At 43.6% G+C, this 15,162-nt stretch overlaps 1 protein-coding gene across 8 annotated transcripts in view; it reads right to left on the reverse strand.

The window, feature by feature from the left end:
- The window catches only part of RXFP1 (relaxin family peptide receptor 1), a 54,062-nt gene that overhangs the window by 13,193 nt on the left and 25,707 nt on the right, over positions 1-15,162 (reverse strand). For 7 of the 8 annotated variants that reach the window (XM_088661072.1, XM_088661077.1, XM_060278675.2 and 4 more), the window contains exons 2-7: positions 8,271-8,426; positions 5,622-5,711; positions 4,171-4,276; positions 2,128-2,199; positions 826-897; positions 39-110 (exon numbers count right to left, since the gene is read on the reverse strand). In XM_088661072.1, coding sequence (XP_088517198.1) covers positions 39-110; positions 826-897; positions 2,128-2,199; positions 4,171-4,276; positions 5,622-5,711; positions 8,271-8,426 — 568 coding nt within the window. The remainder of the gene's footprint in view (positions 1-38; positions 111-825; positions 898-2,127; positions 2,200-4,170; positions 4,277-5,621; positions 5,712-8,270; positions 8,427-15,162) is intronic. The other variant, XM_088661075.1, reaches the window with a different exon arrangement.

A 15,162-nucleotide genomic window follows, 5' to 3' on the forward strand; every position in this document is an offset into this window, starting at 1 on the left:
GATTGTAGCCTTAATGGAGATACAAAGGCAGTACATACAGCCATTCAAGTTTATGTAGATCTTCAAAGACGTGGGGTTTCAAAAAGGTTATCTTGTTGTGACTCAGATATCTGAAACAAGACCAATAAAACATAATAGAAAGTCATTGAGCAATGTTTTGTTTTTCATCCATTCATTTTTTTCTATCCCATTGAATTGTTCAGAATGGTGTTTGAAACCCTAGGGCCTTTCAGAACGGCCACTTTGAGCATGATTTTTGTGTGTGGAAAAGCACCATAACAGTTAAGTACGTAGTTGAGTGGGAATTCCAACTGGGTTTTCTACATCCCTGCCTAACTTTGTAGAGTCTTGACCTACAGCTGAAAAAGAAGAATCAAGAGCACACAGGAGTGCCCTCCCAATTCTTCCTTGGCTGGCATGGCTTGACTGCAAGCAATTGACGTATCAGGATCACATATTAAGTGAGAAGCCAATTCTTCCTTTGATGTTGACTCATGTGACACCAGGTAACACCAGGTGGTTGACTGTCCTGCCCACATGTCAAAATGGCCTGCAGGGGTGAGGTGGGGAGTTTAGGATCTGCCCTACCAGTCAGATTTAGGCATATATCACACGGAGTTTGTAAACGTTATTTGTCTGCAGCAGTACACCCTGGGTTTTCCATTGACAGCTTCTGGTTGTAGATTAGTTGGGCAATTTTAGAGACTCTTACTGGGATGACGGATGGCACTTTTTGTTTATGTATGTGACAACGAACCTATTGAAGTCATTATTACAATTATTAATGTGGGAATATATTGAATATATTGCAGGGGAAGTACTTACAGCTTTGTCAGATTGTAGAGACCCCTGAAAGCATGTCCTGACACAAAACTTATATTATTATTTTGAAGGTACCTGTGAAGATAATGACAATAGAAGATCATTCAAAAAATATTTACAAAGCCTGAATGATATAGGTGGCCACCAATAAAATCTTACTAATAATAATTTAGTCCAGCTTCTCAGGGACCTCAACATTTTAATATTTTTAATGTTAAAAATGTATCCTTTCTATAATTAAAATATGGGAAGCTTGACTGTGGCTTTCAAGAGAGAACTGAGCAGATTACCAAAGCAAATCAAACAACTTTATTCTGCATTTCCACTATTTGCCTCCTTTAATGACAGTACTGTACTATATTTTCCTACAGAATTTACCGGCATAACTGTCCTTAAATGTGTGACCAGAAGAGGGTGCAAGATACAAGAATGGTTGAACTATATGGCATTTGAAGAAATATTGTAAAAGGAAAGTAAAATCAACATGCTTGTTCTCTTTCTGTCCAAAAAAACTAAATTTCAATCAGTACAAGGTTTTTTCAGAAATGATCACATTTAAAAAACAAATTACTCATGATAAAATGAAAAATTATTTAAAGAACAAAGAATAGCCACCCATATGTAACATCCCATACTGTTTTGCTAAGTTTACTTTTGGTTCTTTGTCATATTGCTCTGTTCTAAACTGTACTTCTTTATAATATGACGGACAGTAAGATCGACTTTAGGATACGTTTACTGCCAGTAAGAATCTGAGTGGTTATTTTTGACCATCCATTGGTTAGGCTCAAATATTAATAAAACAATTGGTTAGGTTCGAATGAACAGCCTAGATGAACAACATAAATATGTTCATATTAGAGCTTGTAGTTCATATAAGAGCCTTTCTACTCTGGATCTTGAAAACGTATACCTGTGAGTATACTCCACCAGTTTCAACAGTTTACATGTACATGACATAATTAGAAGCATAATAACCTTGTGTTTGAAATGCTATATAGGTCATCTCAGAGGCTATGCAATGGGGCATGCTCCCAAGTAAATGTGGCTAGGATTGTAGCTTCAGGCTGAGTTCACACAAACACCCGATACAACTATCACCTCTCAACTTGCCTCCCAATGTCAGTTAATTGTACAGCTAGCAGATCCATGACAGTAGCATGTCAGACAGTCAAGTGATCAAACCATAGTTCCAACAAACACTTCCCATGATAAATGTAAGGTGTGAACTCACCCTTGGTCACTACATCACAAAACAATTATGTTGCAATAGGTTGGTAATTTGAAGTTAAAATGTTGTCTTACAGGTATTGAAGATCCTGGTATTTTTTGAAAACATTGGCAATAAGTTTTCTCAGCTGATTCCCTTGTAGGGACCTGTAGCACAACAACAAACAGACAAAAGATGAATGACTCACAGCATACATCAAACCACTACACAGTACACACACATTTTATTGATACCAGGTTATACAGTTGACAAACATTTCCACAAATGAAATTATTCCATGAAGTTGATTTTATTGCTTGCTCAGTATTAGTGTAAGCCACCTTGTTAGTGGAAACACTAAAGGATGGGAGACAAGTGATCAGAATAAATCGATCAATATGTAAATAAATGTATATATGTGCACGAGCATTATTTGCTAACAGCCTGTTTTTTCAACAACTGCAGTTTTAGATGAATTCATCAAGCTATTAGTGGCTACTAGCTGAAGTGGCTATGTACTATGTCCTATTTCAGGGGCAAAATGTCTCTGTATGGTTGCTGAGAATTGCAGGTGAGGAAAGCAGTGCTGCTTCCTATGAGCATAAGATTGGCCACTAAGAGTACAGATCCTGGACTAGATCTTTGGCTTGACCCAGTAGGGATCGTCTTACATTCTTAATAACTTCCTTCAATTAGTTCATAACATAAACATAGTTAATTGTGAAGATCTTCAGTTAACCTTTTATAAGGACATTCACCACACAGAGCAGTTCATGAAAAAGAGCCTTTCTTTAGTTTTCCTGCACTTAACAGTATAAACCCTAGAGGTCCTCACAATACAGGAAATACTTTAGTCACAGAACTCAGCAAGGGATTTTCCTATGGCGTCTCTTAATTGTACCGTATGAGACAATTACTCTTCCATGACTGGAACAGATCTTCAGCACACCTTTCACTAAGCAACCTAATGGGCATAAAAAAATTAAACTCGGTTCTTTGCAAAAAGGACATATCAAGTCACAGATAGACAACTGCAGGCTGAAAACTTGCACACAAACAGAATAAACCTCAATTTAGAAAGCTCAGGTTGATTCTTAATGTAGTGGTGCTATGGCCCTTAAATTAGATAATTTTTCTCTCCTTCAGCACTGCTCAGTTTAAGCATCCTGAGCAGCAAAGATGGCCATTTTCAAACAAACTTTATCCACAAATTCATAAATAAATAAGCATCCTCAACTTTGAAAATGGGTCCAGAAATTTCAACACTAATAATAAAGCTATAATTAAGAACAGAGGCACATAATAAGAGCCTTGCTTGATCAGACCCAAACCCTCAACTGGTCCAATATCCTCTTTCTCGCAATTGCCAAGAAGGTGCCTATGGGAAGCCCTTCAGCAGCACAATAGCACTTTCCCATGGTTGTTGCCCAGCAATAAGAATTCAAGTATCCTGGGTCTATAGTAGCACTTATGTCCTTCCTTGCCAGACTTTTAAAGCCATCTAAGTTGGTAGCCATCAGCACATCGTGTAGCATCAAATTAACGATGTGTTAAAAGGAGTATTTCCATTTGTTTTAGGTAGGCTGAGGTTATCCCTGAAGCAATACTTGAGCAACTTTTATTTCTCCCCCACTCTCTGAATTCCTTCATTATTGTAAGAGTCCCTACAAAATGTATTTTCATGCATGTAAAAGAGCTGGGTAACCCAGATTCCCAGATGTTATTGAACATCAACTCCCATAAGCCTACAGCCAGCATGGCTAATGATCAGAGATTGGTCTTGCAGTCATGTGCCAGCATTAAAAAAAAATCATGATTAAAATTTAAAAAATAATTCCTCTGGCTCACTAGAGGGCATTGATGTTTATTATTCCTTTTTTGCCCTTTTCCAAAGCAGTACAGTGTGTGCACTAAATAAGAATCTCATCTAAGGGTGATAGCGGCATCCTAGACTTTCTGTTCACATCCACTTTCAAGCTGGTTCTCAGAAACTGGCTTAGGAGCATCTTTGCATGCTTTGCCAGTAACACCTTGTGGATTACATACCCGTACCAGTTGTAACCTAGCCCTGATAACTTTTACCACCTGCTGAACAGAGATCCAAGGCTATACCCAGAATTTACAGCTTTTTTACTTACATCATCGTTACATTAGAAGAGACCGAAGGAATGACGAGCAAACCAGCACCATCGCAGTCAAGCTCTAAACCATGGCACAAACATTCTATTGGCACAGAACCAACCACTGGATAAAGACAATTCCATAGATGAGGCAGATGTTGGCATGATGATGGGGAGAGAAAAGAGAGGTGGTAAAATCAACTGATTGATTAATATAGGGGTGAGGGATATGTGGCCCTCCAGAGGATGTTGGACTCCACAACTCCCAGCAGCCCCATCTAGAACATAGCCATCAAGGATGATCGTGTTATAGGCAAACAATATCTAGAGGACCACTAGTTCCCAAGCACTGGCTTAGGATAATTAACTCATACTTCATCCATTGTAGCCCATTGGCTACAATGACATAGATTGCATGGAGGACAAGGTGAGGGCTGTTGATAAGATTCTGCTCCCCATTCACAAGTTAGGAAGGGATGCGGCTCAGTGGGAGATCACATGTTTTGCGCACAAAAAGGTCCAGGTCCAATTCCTGGCATGTCCTGATAGGAAGTTGTCTCAAATATTGAAGAGTTACTGCCACTCAGTGTAGACAATACTAAACTGGATGGACTAATTGTCTGGCTTAGTATATTGCAGCTTTCTATTCTCCCATATTCCGAAGATGACAGGAAATGGTTGTTGTTGTTTTTAAACTTTTGAAAAGGGTCACAGTTAGGTGCAAATGTAGACACACAGTCAGAAAAGTGGAAGGGCAAAGGAAGAGGCAAGCCAGTGCCTGAAAGCAATAATCTGTGATGTAAATATTGCTTAATGTGCATTGACCTATAAATAAGTTGCCTCAATGAATGATGCAGAATAAGACACCTGAAGACCTTTTCACCCCAAAGAAGACCTTTTAAAAAAACATGTCGGGCAATTTTCACTGAAAACATTGCTGCAATAAGCTTTCTTTCTTCTTCAATTAGTTCTTAAACCACCTAACATAGGTGTACCTTCTTCATTTATCTAATGGAATTCACTCTTTATACATTCTTTAATTCAAGCAGATCACCAAATTCGCTCACTTCAAAAATTTACTGGCCTGGTCCACATGTAATACTCAGACTGTGGTTTGTTTAGCTTATTGTAGTTCATATGTTTGATTTGGTCTGTGGCCAACAATCTAGAATTTCGAAACTATGGTTTGAAATTATGAACTGTGGTTTGCATTAACCATGACTTATTATTATGTCATGATCCTGGCTTAATTCAGGATTGTTGAGACCACACATTCCAGCTTTCACTTGATCAATGTGATTTAAAGCAATTTTAAGTTATATTGTTTTAAAGCTTTGTGTCCCAGTGATTCTAAAACAGAACCGAAATGCCCACATGCCCACTGAAACTTGGTTCCACAGTCACCAGATTTGTGGTGTGCTTTCCCTTCAAATTCTACAAGTAGACAATTTATTTCTCTTCCTACTTACAGCATTCATCTGTTTCCAAGTCCAAGGAAAATTGGAAAGCCCTTTTATCATAAATTGCATCCAGTTGCTGAGACCATCCGCTGTTATCACCTAATAGAAGTTACACGGTAGAAATATCATCATCATCATTTACTATTTCTAAACATGTTTCAGAGAATTCCAATGGGAATTGCTTGTGTTCATTTATTTGTCCCATGTCTGGAAATCAGTGAATGTGATTAGTATTTACTGCTGCTTTTTTTTAGTTCACAAATGATATGCCGTTGATGATGCTCCCCTCCATTTCCCCCATTTGCACTGTGCCTCATTTCCAGCTACTACCAGAGGGTATGAAGGCCCTTTAGGGTGTTGTCACTGTCAAAAACAACCTCATTTGTAAAAAAGATATAATTATTCAGCTATGGATTCGCTACTTATTAGGCACAAATCTTTCTGCTCGGTTAAAAGTCTGGACATGCTGCCCTAGGGAAAACCATTTGTATTTCTTTCCTTCTTGTTCTCACCATGTTCCTCTGCTATGATACAATTATTCAAAAGGGAGAGTGTGCGCTCTGCCAGAAACAGCTTGTTCTCTGCCAAGAAGCAATTTTGAAGAATTACAATAAAAGATGGGAAAGAAGCCATGTCTCTAATCACCACAACCGGGGCCATTTTGGACCACTATTTTTCCCTCCAAGGCTGTTTACACACCATATATTTAAAGCAACCCCCACCCTAGAAAACACTGGTTGTTTCCCCACTATGGTTATGGTATCGCACCATAGCTGCCAAGTTTTCCCTTTTCTCGCGAGGAAGCCTATTCAGCATAAGGGAAAATCCCTTTAAAAAAGGGATAACTTGGCAGCTATGTATCGCACAGATTCAGGCATTACTGTATTTTTCGCTCCATAAGACGCACCCGACCAAAAGATGTTAATTTTTAGAGGAGGAAAGGGGAAAGCCCTGGGTTTTTTTGGGGGGGGGGGGATCAGCTCAAAGTTGTGCAGCTTCTTTTGCAAATGGGAAAAGCCCCATTTTTGGGTGGATCAGCTCACAGTTGTACAGCTTTTGCAGAGGGGGAAAGCTCCATTTTTTTAGGATCAGCTCACAGTTGTGCAGCTTTTTTGCAAAGGGGGAAAGCTCCATTTTTGAGGATCAGCTCAAAGTTGTTGAGCTTACCTTGGAAAGGGGGGGAAAATCCTGTTTTTATGCGGTTCAACTCACAGGTCTGCAGTTTCTTTAGGAAAGGGAAGGCAGCCATTTCTACAGTTTCAAGACAGATAATCTAATCAGCCAGTCACATGTCAGCTGGGGAAACACAACAATGGAGGCCTGGGCAAGGGGGCGGGCAGGGAAGGGAGCTAGCTTCTCTTATCTCCCTCCCTGATCTCTTGCAGTCAGCTGCTGAGCGGGTTTCTTTAAACACCCTCCTTCCCTCTTGTTAGCCTTTAGCTCTTTCTAAAAAAAAAGAAAGAACAAGCACGATCTGCTTTTCGCCTCTGGGCAATTTGGCTCCAGGGACCATGCATTCACTCCATAAGATGCACAGACATTTTCTCTTACTTTTTAGGAGGAAAAAAGTGTGTCTTATGGAGTGAAAAATATGGTAGTACTAGTGAAGTCAATTCAGTGAAGTCAACCAAGTAATTTGGCATGTTTACCATGTAATTTGGCATGTCCTGCAATGTTCAACAAGGCCCATGAAGTATGTTTAGGATTCCAGCCTTAATGTGATTTTCATTAGCAAATGATATCTATCCACTGTTAAATCATCACTTGAGCACACAGAACAGTGTGCTTTACATATATACTAATATACATCCATATGTAGTTCCTATGTTAGAAAAAAAGGGATTATTGTTCCAATTTCTTGACATATGTCCTATTACATTGACATTAGTGAATTACCATCTTTTCTGTATCATACTCCCATTACATAGCTCCATGCTCAAAAGCTTGCACCATGGCTGCCCATACATTACTGGGCCAGGTTCAAGGTTCGTGTATAAATTTACAAGGCCCTTAACAACTTGGGTACATGATTCCTCAAGGGCCTCCTGATCCCTTATAGCTCTGACTCATCACTGAGGTCTTTGGTGGAGTCAATGTTTGTGGTCTTCCATGGCTTGGATGCATCGCTTGTATCCACCATAGATCAGTATTGTGTGATCAGTATTGTGGGCCCAGTTTTATGAACTTCTAGTTGAGGTCAGATAGGCCTCCTCTCTGTTGAACTTCCAGCACATACTGAAGACATCATCATCGTCATCATCATCATCATCATTCCAGCAGGCATTTAACTGAATTCTGAATTTATAGTTTTAACTTATTTTCATTTTCGTTGTGTTGTATTCTTTGTACACCACAGTGGAAAAAGTGGGGGAAAATATTGTCTAGATAGATAGATAGATAGATAGGAAGGAAAGGTTCACTATATACAAAATCAGTTTGTTCTTCTTACCTCATGAGGTGATTTTAGAGTTCTGCTAATCAAGCAGCTTATACCAGGCCGATGCTAAAAGAATGCTTTAAAAAATACTTTAATTTTTTTTTTAAAAAAAAAACCCAATCCAATACCAAGGTTTTTTTTGTCAGAGTAGTCCTGAGAAAAAAAGAATTGTGATGCAGTACCAAAGGCTTTGAGCCACTGTGGAAAAACTGTCAACTTACCACAGTTCTCTTCGTCTGCATGATTCCCACAGTCATCTATCCCATTGCAGTGAAGGGGCTGAGGCAAACATTTTGTGATATTCCCACAAGGGAAATAGCCAAGAGGACATGCAATTCCAAATCCAAAATCCTGAGTTCCTGAAGCAGCATGAAGAGCTATTTAAAAATAAACACCAGAAAGAGACTAGGTTTTACTGAAAGGTTTTCCATGTTTAGGTTACATTGTTGAACTGTTCAAATGCATTGAATTAAGAGTGTGTCACAGCTTGGGTTACTTATAATTTTGCATCAGTTCTTTTAATTTCCCACGCAGTATTTGTAGTGATCCTCAGCCTGCACTCTTGCAAACGTTTATATAAAAGTAAGTTTGACTTAAGCACTGGAACCTTCTTCCAAGAGTAAATGTGCTAAAAATCATGCTATTTGTTGCAAATGTGAGTGCACAACTGAATTTATAGTTTGGAATGTTATTATGCATACTTTTTGTTAGTTTTTGTATAATATATACACACAAACAAAGTGTGCATGCCTGTTTTTGCAATAGCTCTTCAGAACACTCTAAAACAAATGCAGACTTTCCATTCCCCTGTGAAACAACCCAAAGTTGTTTCAGCAATGGCATGAAACTCTGATTCGCATGGGGTCACAACTGAACACATTGTTCCTTCATGACCTTCCTCCTTAGTTTCCAGCTGAGAAACCAAATTGATTTTACTAGCTTAGAACAGATCTGCATTCTTGGTGCAGGTTCAGGTGCTGGTTTCCTAGTCCCTACAACATCAAATGCTGGTCAGAGGAAGGAAAAGCAGGTACTTCAGGCTAAGGAGCAAAATGTTCTGCGCACATCCCACATAACTGCCAGCAGCTTCTGTTGCTGTTCTCCCTGATCACATGAATGACACACAGAACAGATGCAATCATGGCATGCCTTCTTCAGATCGCTTCTGAAAACAGCCTTGATATGCACATATTGTGTCTCATTGTGCAAGGGCAGTTGCAGCATTACATGAGCAATCCTTTAATTTTTCACATTTATGATGCATGCACAGCAAAGTAATCTTTTGTTTCTTCTTTTTAGTTCCTCTTACTTTGGGACTCCTCGGCTATTGAGGCCAGTGCCTTCACAGTACAAGTTTTGGCGCTTTCTAAAAGCATATACTTAATAATAAACATTTACTTGATATTTACTTAATAAACATTTAAGTACGCATAATAAAAAAACAGCATCAAATGTTCTTTAAATATACTGCTTGCTTTTTCACAATTTAATCCTGCATTTATCCAAGCATGGGCACATGATCCTTTCTTCTGTGGCTCTTAAATCTCTCTTGATTACCAGCACCCCTCTTGAAATACCATGTCTAATCTTAGGCTGCACATAGTTTTGTCAGGTTAAGATCCATTGACAAAAGCCCTACACAGCAACACAACTGATTTGCAACTCATGTAACTTGAATTCTTTGCCTGGTGTAGGCTTAGCTTTGGAGAACAGCAGGGTTCATGTTTTTGACAGCTGTGTGGGCAGAAATAAATTCAACAGGTTGAGCATTTCCAGGGGCAGTACTGCAATACAATGATGAGAAGAGCTTCACCTGTTGACATGCTGTCTGTTGGACATCTTATTACTCATGTGTGGCCCCTGATTTACTCTTAGGCCCTCCACCCCATGTGCAGAAGAGGATACAAATATAGATACGACACAAAGCATATGCAACTTTGTGACTTCTTTTGTGAGGGGGCAGAGGTCTCAATCCCTGCACAAGACAGTACAGTCATACCTCAGTTTAAGTACGCCTCGGTTTGAGTATTTTCAGTTTACGTAAGTACTCCGCGGACCTGTCTGGAACGGATTAATCCACTTTCCATTTACTTTCAATGGGAAAGTTCGCTTCAGGTTAAGTACGGACTTCCGGAACCAATTACACTATACCTCAGGTTAAGTACGCTTCTGGTTGAGTACTCCGCGGACCCGTCTGGAACGGATTAATCCATTTTCCATTACTTTCAATGGGAAAGTTTGCTTCAGGTTAAGTACGCTTCAGTTTAAGTACTCCACAGACCGTCTGGAATGGATTAATCCACTTTCCATTACTTTCAATGGGAAAGTTTGCTTCAGGTTAAGTACGCTTCAGTTTAAGTACTCCACAGACCGTCTGGAATGGATTAATCCACTTTCCATTACTTTCAATGTAAAAGTTCGCTTCAGGTTAAGTACAGACTTCCGGAACCAATTGTGTTTGTAAACCAAGGTACCACTGTATCCTGGTTGCAGAAAATCTTGTTAGCAATCCTGTCTCCTCTTCTACCACATGGAGAGAGTTCACAGCCAGTGCCGAGTGAATAAAAAGTGTCCATTCAGCTAGCTATGTTCAGAACTATACACTTTTAGAGGAATACTCTTATAACATAACAGCTTGTGTCCTTCCTGTATTTGGGTGGTCATTTGTGATTATTCACATATTTAGTATTCACTGTTTTTGTTTCATTCCAGAGATACAGTTCTGGGTGAAAGCACAGAAATGAGACTTTGACTCCTGAAATAAACATCTGGAACATAACTCTTGCGTTTTCACAATCAGTCGGGAATGGCTTTGCTCCTTCCCTTCTGGCACACTTTTAAACAAAATGTTGCTCATAAACAGAAATGAAAAACGTTAGCGTAGCATCTTTTATACTATGGGGTTTTTTGTTTTTTTGCGTCACAAGGCATTCCAGGCAGGGCACCACGCTCTCCACAGCTCCCCATTGTTTGCACTACACTTCTGGTGAGGCCTAGTAAACTAAGCAGTAACTGACACTTGATTTTTTTAAGAGAAATTTCTCCACCTCCTTTGCGGAAGCAGCAGAAAACTGGCTCCTGTTTTGTAGAGAATTTTGAGAAACAGGGGAGAGAATTCATCCCAGCCTTATTAAAAATGCCTTTCCTGAGGAAATAGAGCCTTTGCCGTGTATTTCTGTGTGCAAAAGTGACGTTTCCTTCTCCCTCTTTTAATGTCATTTTAGATGCAGACTTTTTGTTCAGCCACCAGCTTTATATGTGACATTGATCATGCTGGCACTTCTTTTATAATAACAATCATGTCTCTGGAGCTTTAGGACCTAAAACAAGATTTTTCCAAAGTTAAAAATATGCTAGGTGAGTCATCTAAGACAATACTGGAAATTGCCAAAGGATAAGACAGAGTATATGGAAATCAAACTGTCACAGAAAAGCTGTCTTGAGATGACTTAGAATATCCTCTTATAAAAATATGTTCAGTGTTAGCTGCAAACTTTTGCATGTGAATCACTTTGATACTGAAGTCACAATGCTGTAGTGGTTAGAGTGTTGGACTAGGACCTGGGAGACCAGGGTTCGAATCCCCACTCAACCATGAAATCCACTGGGTGACCTTGGACCAGTCACTGCCTCTTAGTCTAGCCTACCTCACAGGGTTGTGGGGGGATGGCAAGAGGAAGAAGTATGATAGAAATGTAACTAACTACCTGAAATATACTCGGAGTCAAGAGTGAATTTCATGCTCTTTATTCAGCTCATAGTCATCAAGGAGGAGAAGAGAAGACGAATGGCTCTTTTCCCAAAACCATCTGCTTATATACATTATTTACACAATGGGCCTTGCGTGATTGGCTACTTCAGGGCTACACCTGTGGGCCAATTATATTGTGGATTGACTTTTGCCTGCAGCCTGATTGGCTGCTCCTCCAGGCCAATCAGGTAGCAGATTCACTTCTGCCAGCCGCCTGATTGGCTGCTCCAGCAGGCCAATCAGGTTGCGGATTCACTTCCACCTGGCGTTGGATTGGGTAGCTCCCGCTGATTCTGAATCCTATTGTTCTAGGATTCAGCTCAGTACATAACACCCCTCCCCTCTAAGTTCCAGTCCTGCCCGGGAAGTTGCATTCGTAGTCCCCAAGGTCTGCTGGCCGCCTCCGTGTGCGTTGTGGCCTGGGGTGTTCCTTGGTCAGGGGTTCTGGTTCTGGCTCGTGTTCCGAGGCTGCTGGCTGTGCCGGGGCTGTCTGGTCTGGCGCCACTGAACCACTAGGTTGTAGCTCTGGTTCCGGTGTCCTTCCAGCCTCGGGGCGCCCCTCTGTGCCTACTGCTTCTGCTTCCTCTGCCCACCCCTCTCGCTCTACAGGCCTCACTGCCCTGCTGTCCCCTTGGGACCCCTCTGTCCCGCTCTCCTCCCGGGTTCCTCCTGGGAATCGTCGCCGTATCTGGTCGCAGTGGCGGCGCCAACATTGCCCCCCTTCCGTTAGTACCTCGTACGACACGGGACCGGTCACCTTGGTGACTGTGGCGGGTACCCATGCTGGGCCTGCCCCAAAATTCTTTGCATACACTGGGTCCTGGGCCACAAATGTCCGGGGGTTCCTGCCTTTCCCCACCACTACCTCATCCTGAGCTCTGTCGGGGTGAAGTCGGTCCAGTCTAGTTGCAAGGCGCCGGCCCATTAGTAATTCAGCTGGGCTCCGGCCCGTCGTTGTGCTTGGGGTGCTGTGCTGTGCTAGAAGAAATGCGGCAAGGCGGTATTCCCAGTCCCCTTGTGTCATGCGGCGGAGGCTGTCCTTGGTGGTCCGCACCATGCGCTCCGCTTGGCCATTGGTGGCAGGGTGGAATGGTGCTGAGCGGATGTGGCGGATGGCGTTCTGCGCTGTGAAGGTCTGGAACTCCTCTGACGTGAATGCGGTTCCATTGTCCGAGACGAGGGTGTCAGGGAGCCCGTGGGTCGCAAACAGCTTACGTAGTACCCGGATGGCTGCCGCCGTAGAAGTGGATGGTACCAGTGCGACCTCCAGCCATTTGGTGTAGGAATCCACCACTATGAAGAATGTTTTTCCCTGGAAGGGGCCAGCGAAGTCCACGTGCAAGCGTGACCATGGATGTCGGGCGGACTCCCAGGGCTGGACTGGGGCCCTTGGGGGATCCGGGCGGGATTCTTGGCAGGTCTGGCAGTGTTGGACCCAGGCCTCTATCTCTCTGTCAATCCCCGGCCACCACACATAACTCCTGGCAAGGGCCTTCATCCTCACTACCCCTGGGTGTGTCTCGTGTAGGGCTGTGAGGACCCTTTTGCGGAGGGGCTGGGGAACAACAACCCTGCTTCCCCATAACAGGCACCCCTTGTGGGCCGACAGTTCATGTTTGCGGTTTGTGTAGCCAGCGAATTCTGGCCCGGGGCTGCTGCTGGGCCATCCTCGCCACACCCAGTCCAGGACCCGGGAGATGACCCTATCTTTTGTGGAATGGTGCGCAACTTCTTGTGCCTGAATGGGTCGGTCGGGAAGCAGCTCCAGGGTCATAACCTCTTGCGCAGGCGCTGGGTCGGGGCCTGTTTCTGGTAGTGGTAGCCTGCTGAGGGCGTCTGCGTGGCCCATCGCCTTCCCAGGGCGGTGGATTAGTGCATACTGGTAGCCGGCAAGGAAAATTGACCACCTGAGGACACGTGGAGACAACACTTGGGGGGTCTGCTTCTCAGGGGCAAACAGGCCAAGCAACGGCTTGTGGTCAGTCACTATGGTAAAGGGCCGCCCGTACAAGAAATCATGGAATTTTTTTACGCCCTTCACGATTGCCAGACCCTCCTTGTCAATCTGTGAGTAGTTTCGTTCGGCTGCAGCAAGCGTCTGGGAGAAGTATGCCACCGGCACCTCTCTTCCATCCGGGAGTTGGTGTCCCAGGACAGCGCCGATGCCATAGGGAGAGGCGTCGCATGCCAGCACCACTGGCAGCCTCTCGTCGAAGTGTGCTAAGACCGAGTTCGAGACGAGCAAGTCCTTGACTGCCTGGAATGCGGCCCTTTGTCGCTGGCCCCACACCCAAGGGGCCCTTTTATCTAGGAGTCTGTGTAGGGGCTCCGCTACCGCTGCCTTATGGGGAAGGAAGGCATGGTAAAAGTTCAATAGTCCCAAGAATGACTGAAGTTCGGGCTTGCTCTTGGGCGCTGGGGCCTCACAAATGGCCCGTACCTTGTCACCGGTTGGATGGACCCCTTCTGCGTCCACCTTAAATCCCAGAAAGTCCACCTGCGGCACTCCCAGTAAACACTTTTCCCGCTTCACCTTGAGGCCCGCCGTCTGGAAACGGTGCAGGACGGAGCGGAGGCGGTCCTCAAATTCCTCTGGTGTGGGCCCGGCGATCAGTACATCATCGAAGAAGGGGGTGACACCAGGAATCCCTTTAAGGAGAGAGTCCATTAGATTCTGGAATATGCCTGGTGCCACGCTAACGCCAAATTGCAGCCGCTTTACTCTGAATGCCCCTCTGTGCGTCACAATCGTCTGAGCCTCTGCTGTGGCTTCGTCCACAGGCAACTGTTGATACGCTTGGGCCAAGTCCAGTTTGCCAAAGATTTTTGACCCAGCCAGGGTGGCGAGGACATGGCTGACCACTGGCACTGGGTATGCATGGGCCGTGAGAGCCTTGTTTATGGTGCATTTGTAGTCTGCACAGATGCGGACCGAACCGTTAGGCTTGACGGGTGTGACAATTGGAGTTTCCCAGGGGGCGTTGGGCACCGGCTCCAGCACTCCTTGCTCCACGAGCCGGTCCAATTCCTCGTCTATGCGGGGTTTCAGGGCAAACGGGACCCGGCGGGCCTTGTGCCTGATGGGTCGTACAGCGGGGTCTAGCTGTAGGGCAATGGGGGGTCCAGTATATCGTCCCAATGCCCCATCGAAAACCCCTGGAAACTCTTTGCATATGGCGTCCACGTCCACTTGTAAGCTAGTGCGGTTCACCCCGGTAACGGCTAGCCCCAGAGGTCCAAACCATGCCAGTCCCAGTAAGCTAACGTAGGGGCCCTTAACTACCAGCAAGTCCAATTGTTGCTTTCGCCCTCGATATTGCACCCTGAAGGTCCCCACCCCCATAGTAGGGACCTTACGTTTC

The sequence above is a fragment of the Zootoca vivipara genome, chromosome Z1, assembly GCF_965207765.1.
Source record: "Zootoca vivipara chromosome Z1, rZooViv2.hap1.1, whole genome shotgun sequence".
In the NCBI taxonomy this organism is placed as follows: domain Eukaryota; kingdom Metazoa; phylum Chordata; class Lepidosauria; order Squamata; family Lacertidae; genus Zootoca; species Zootoca vivipara.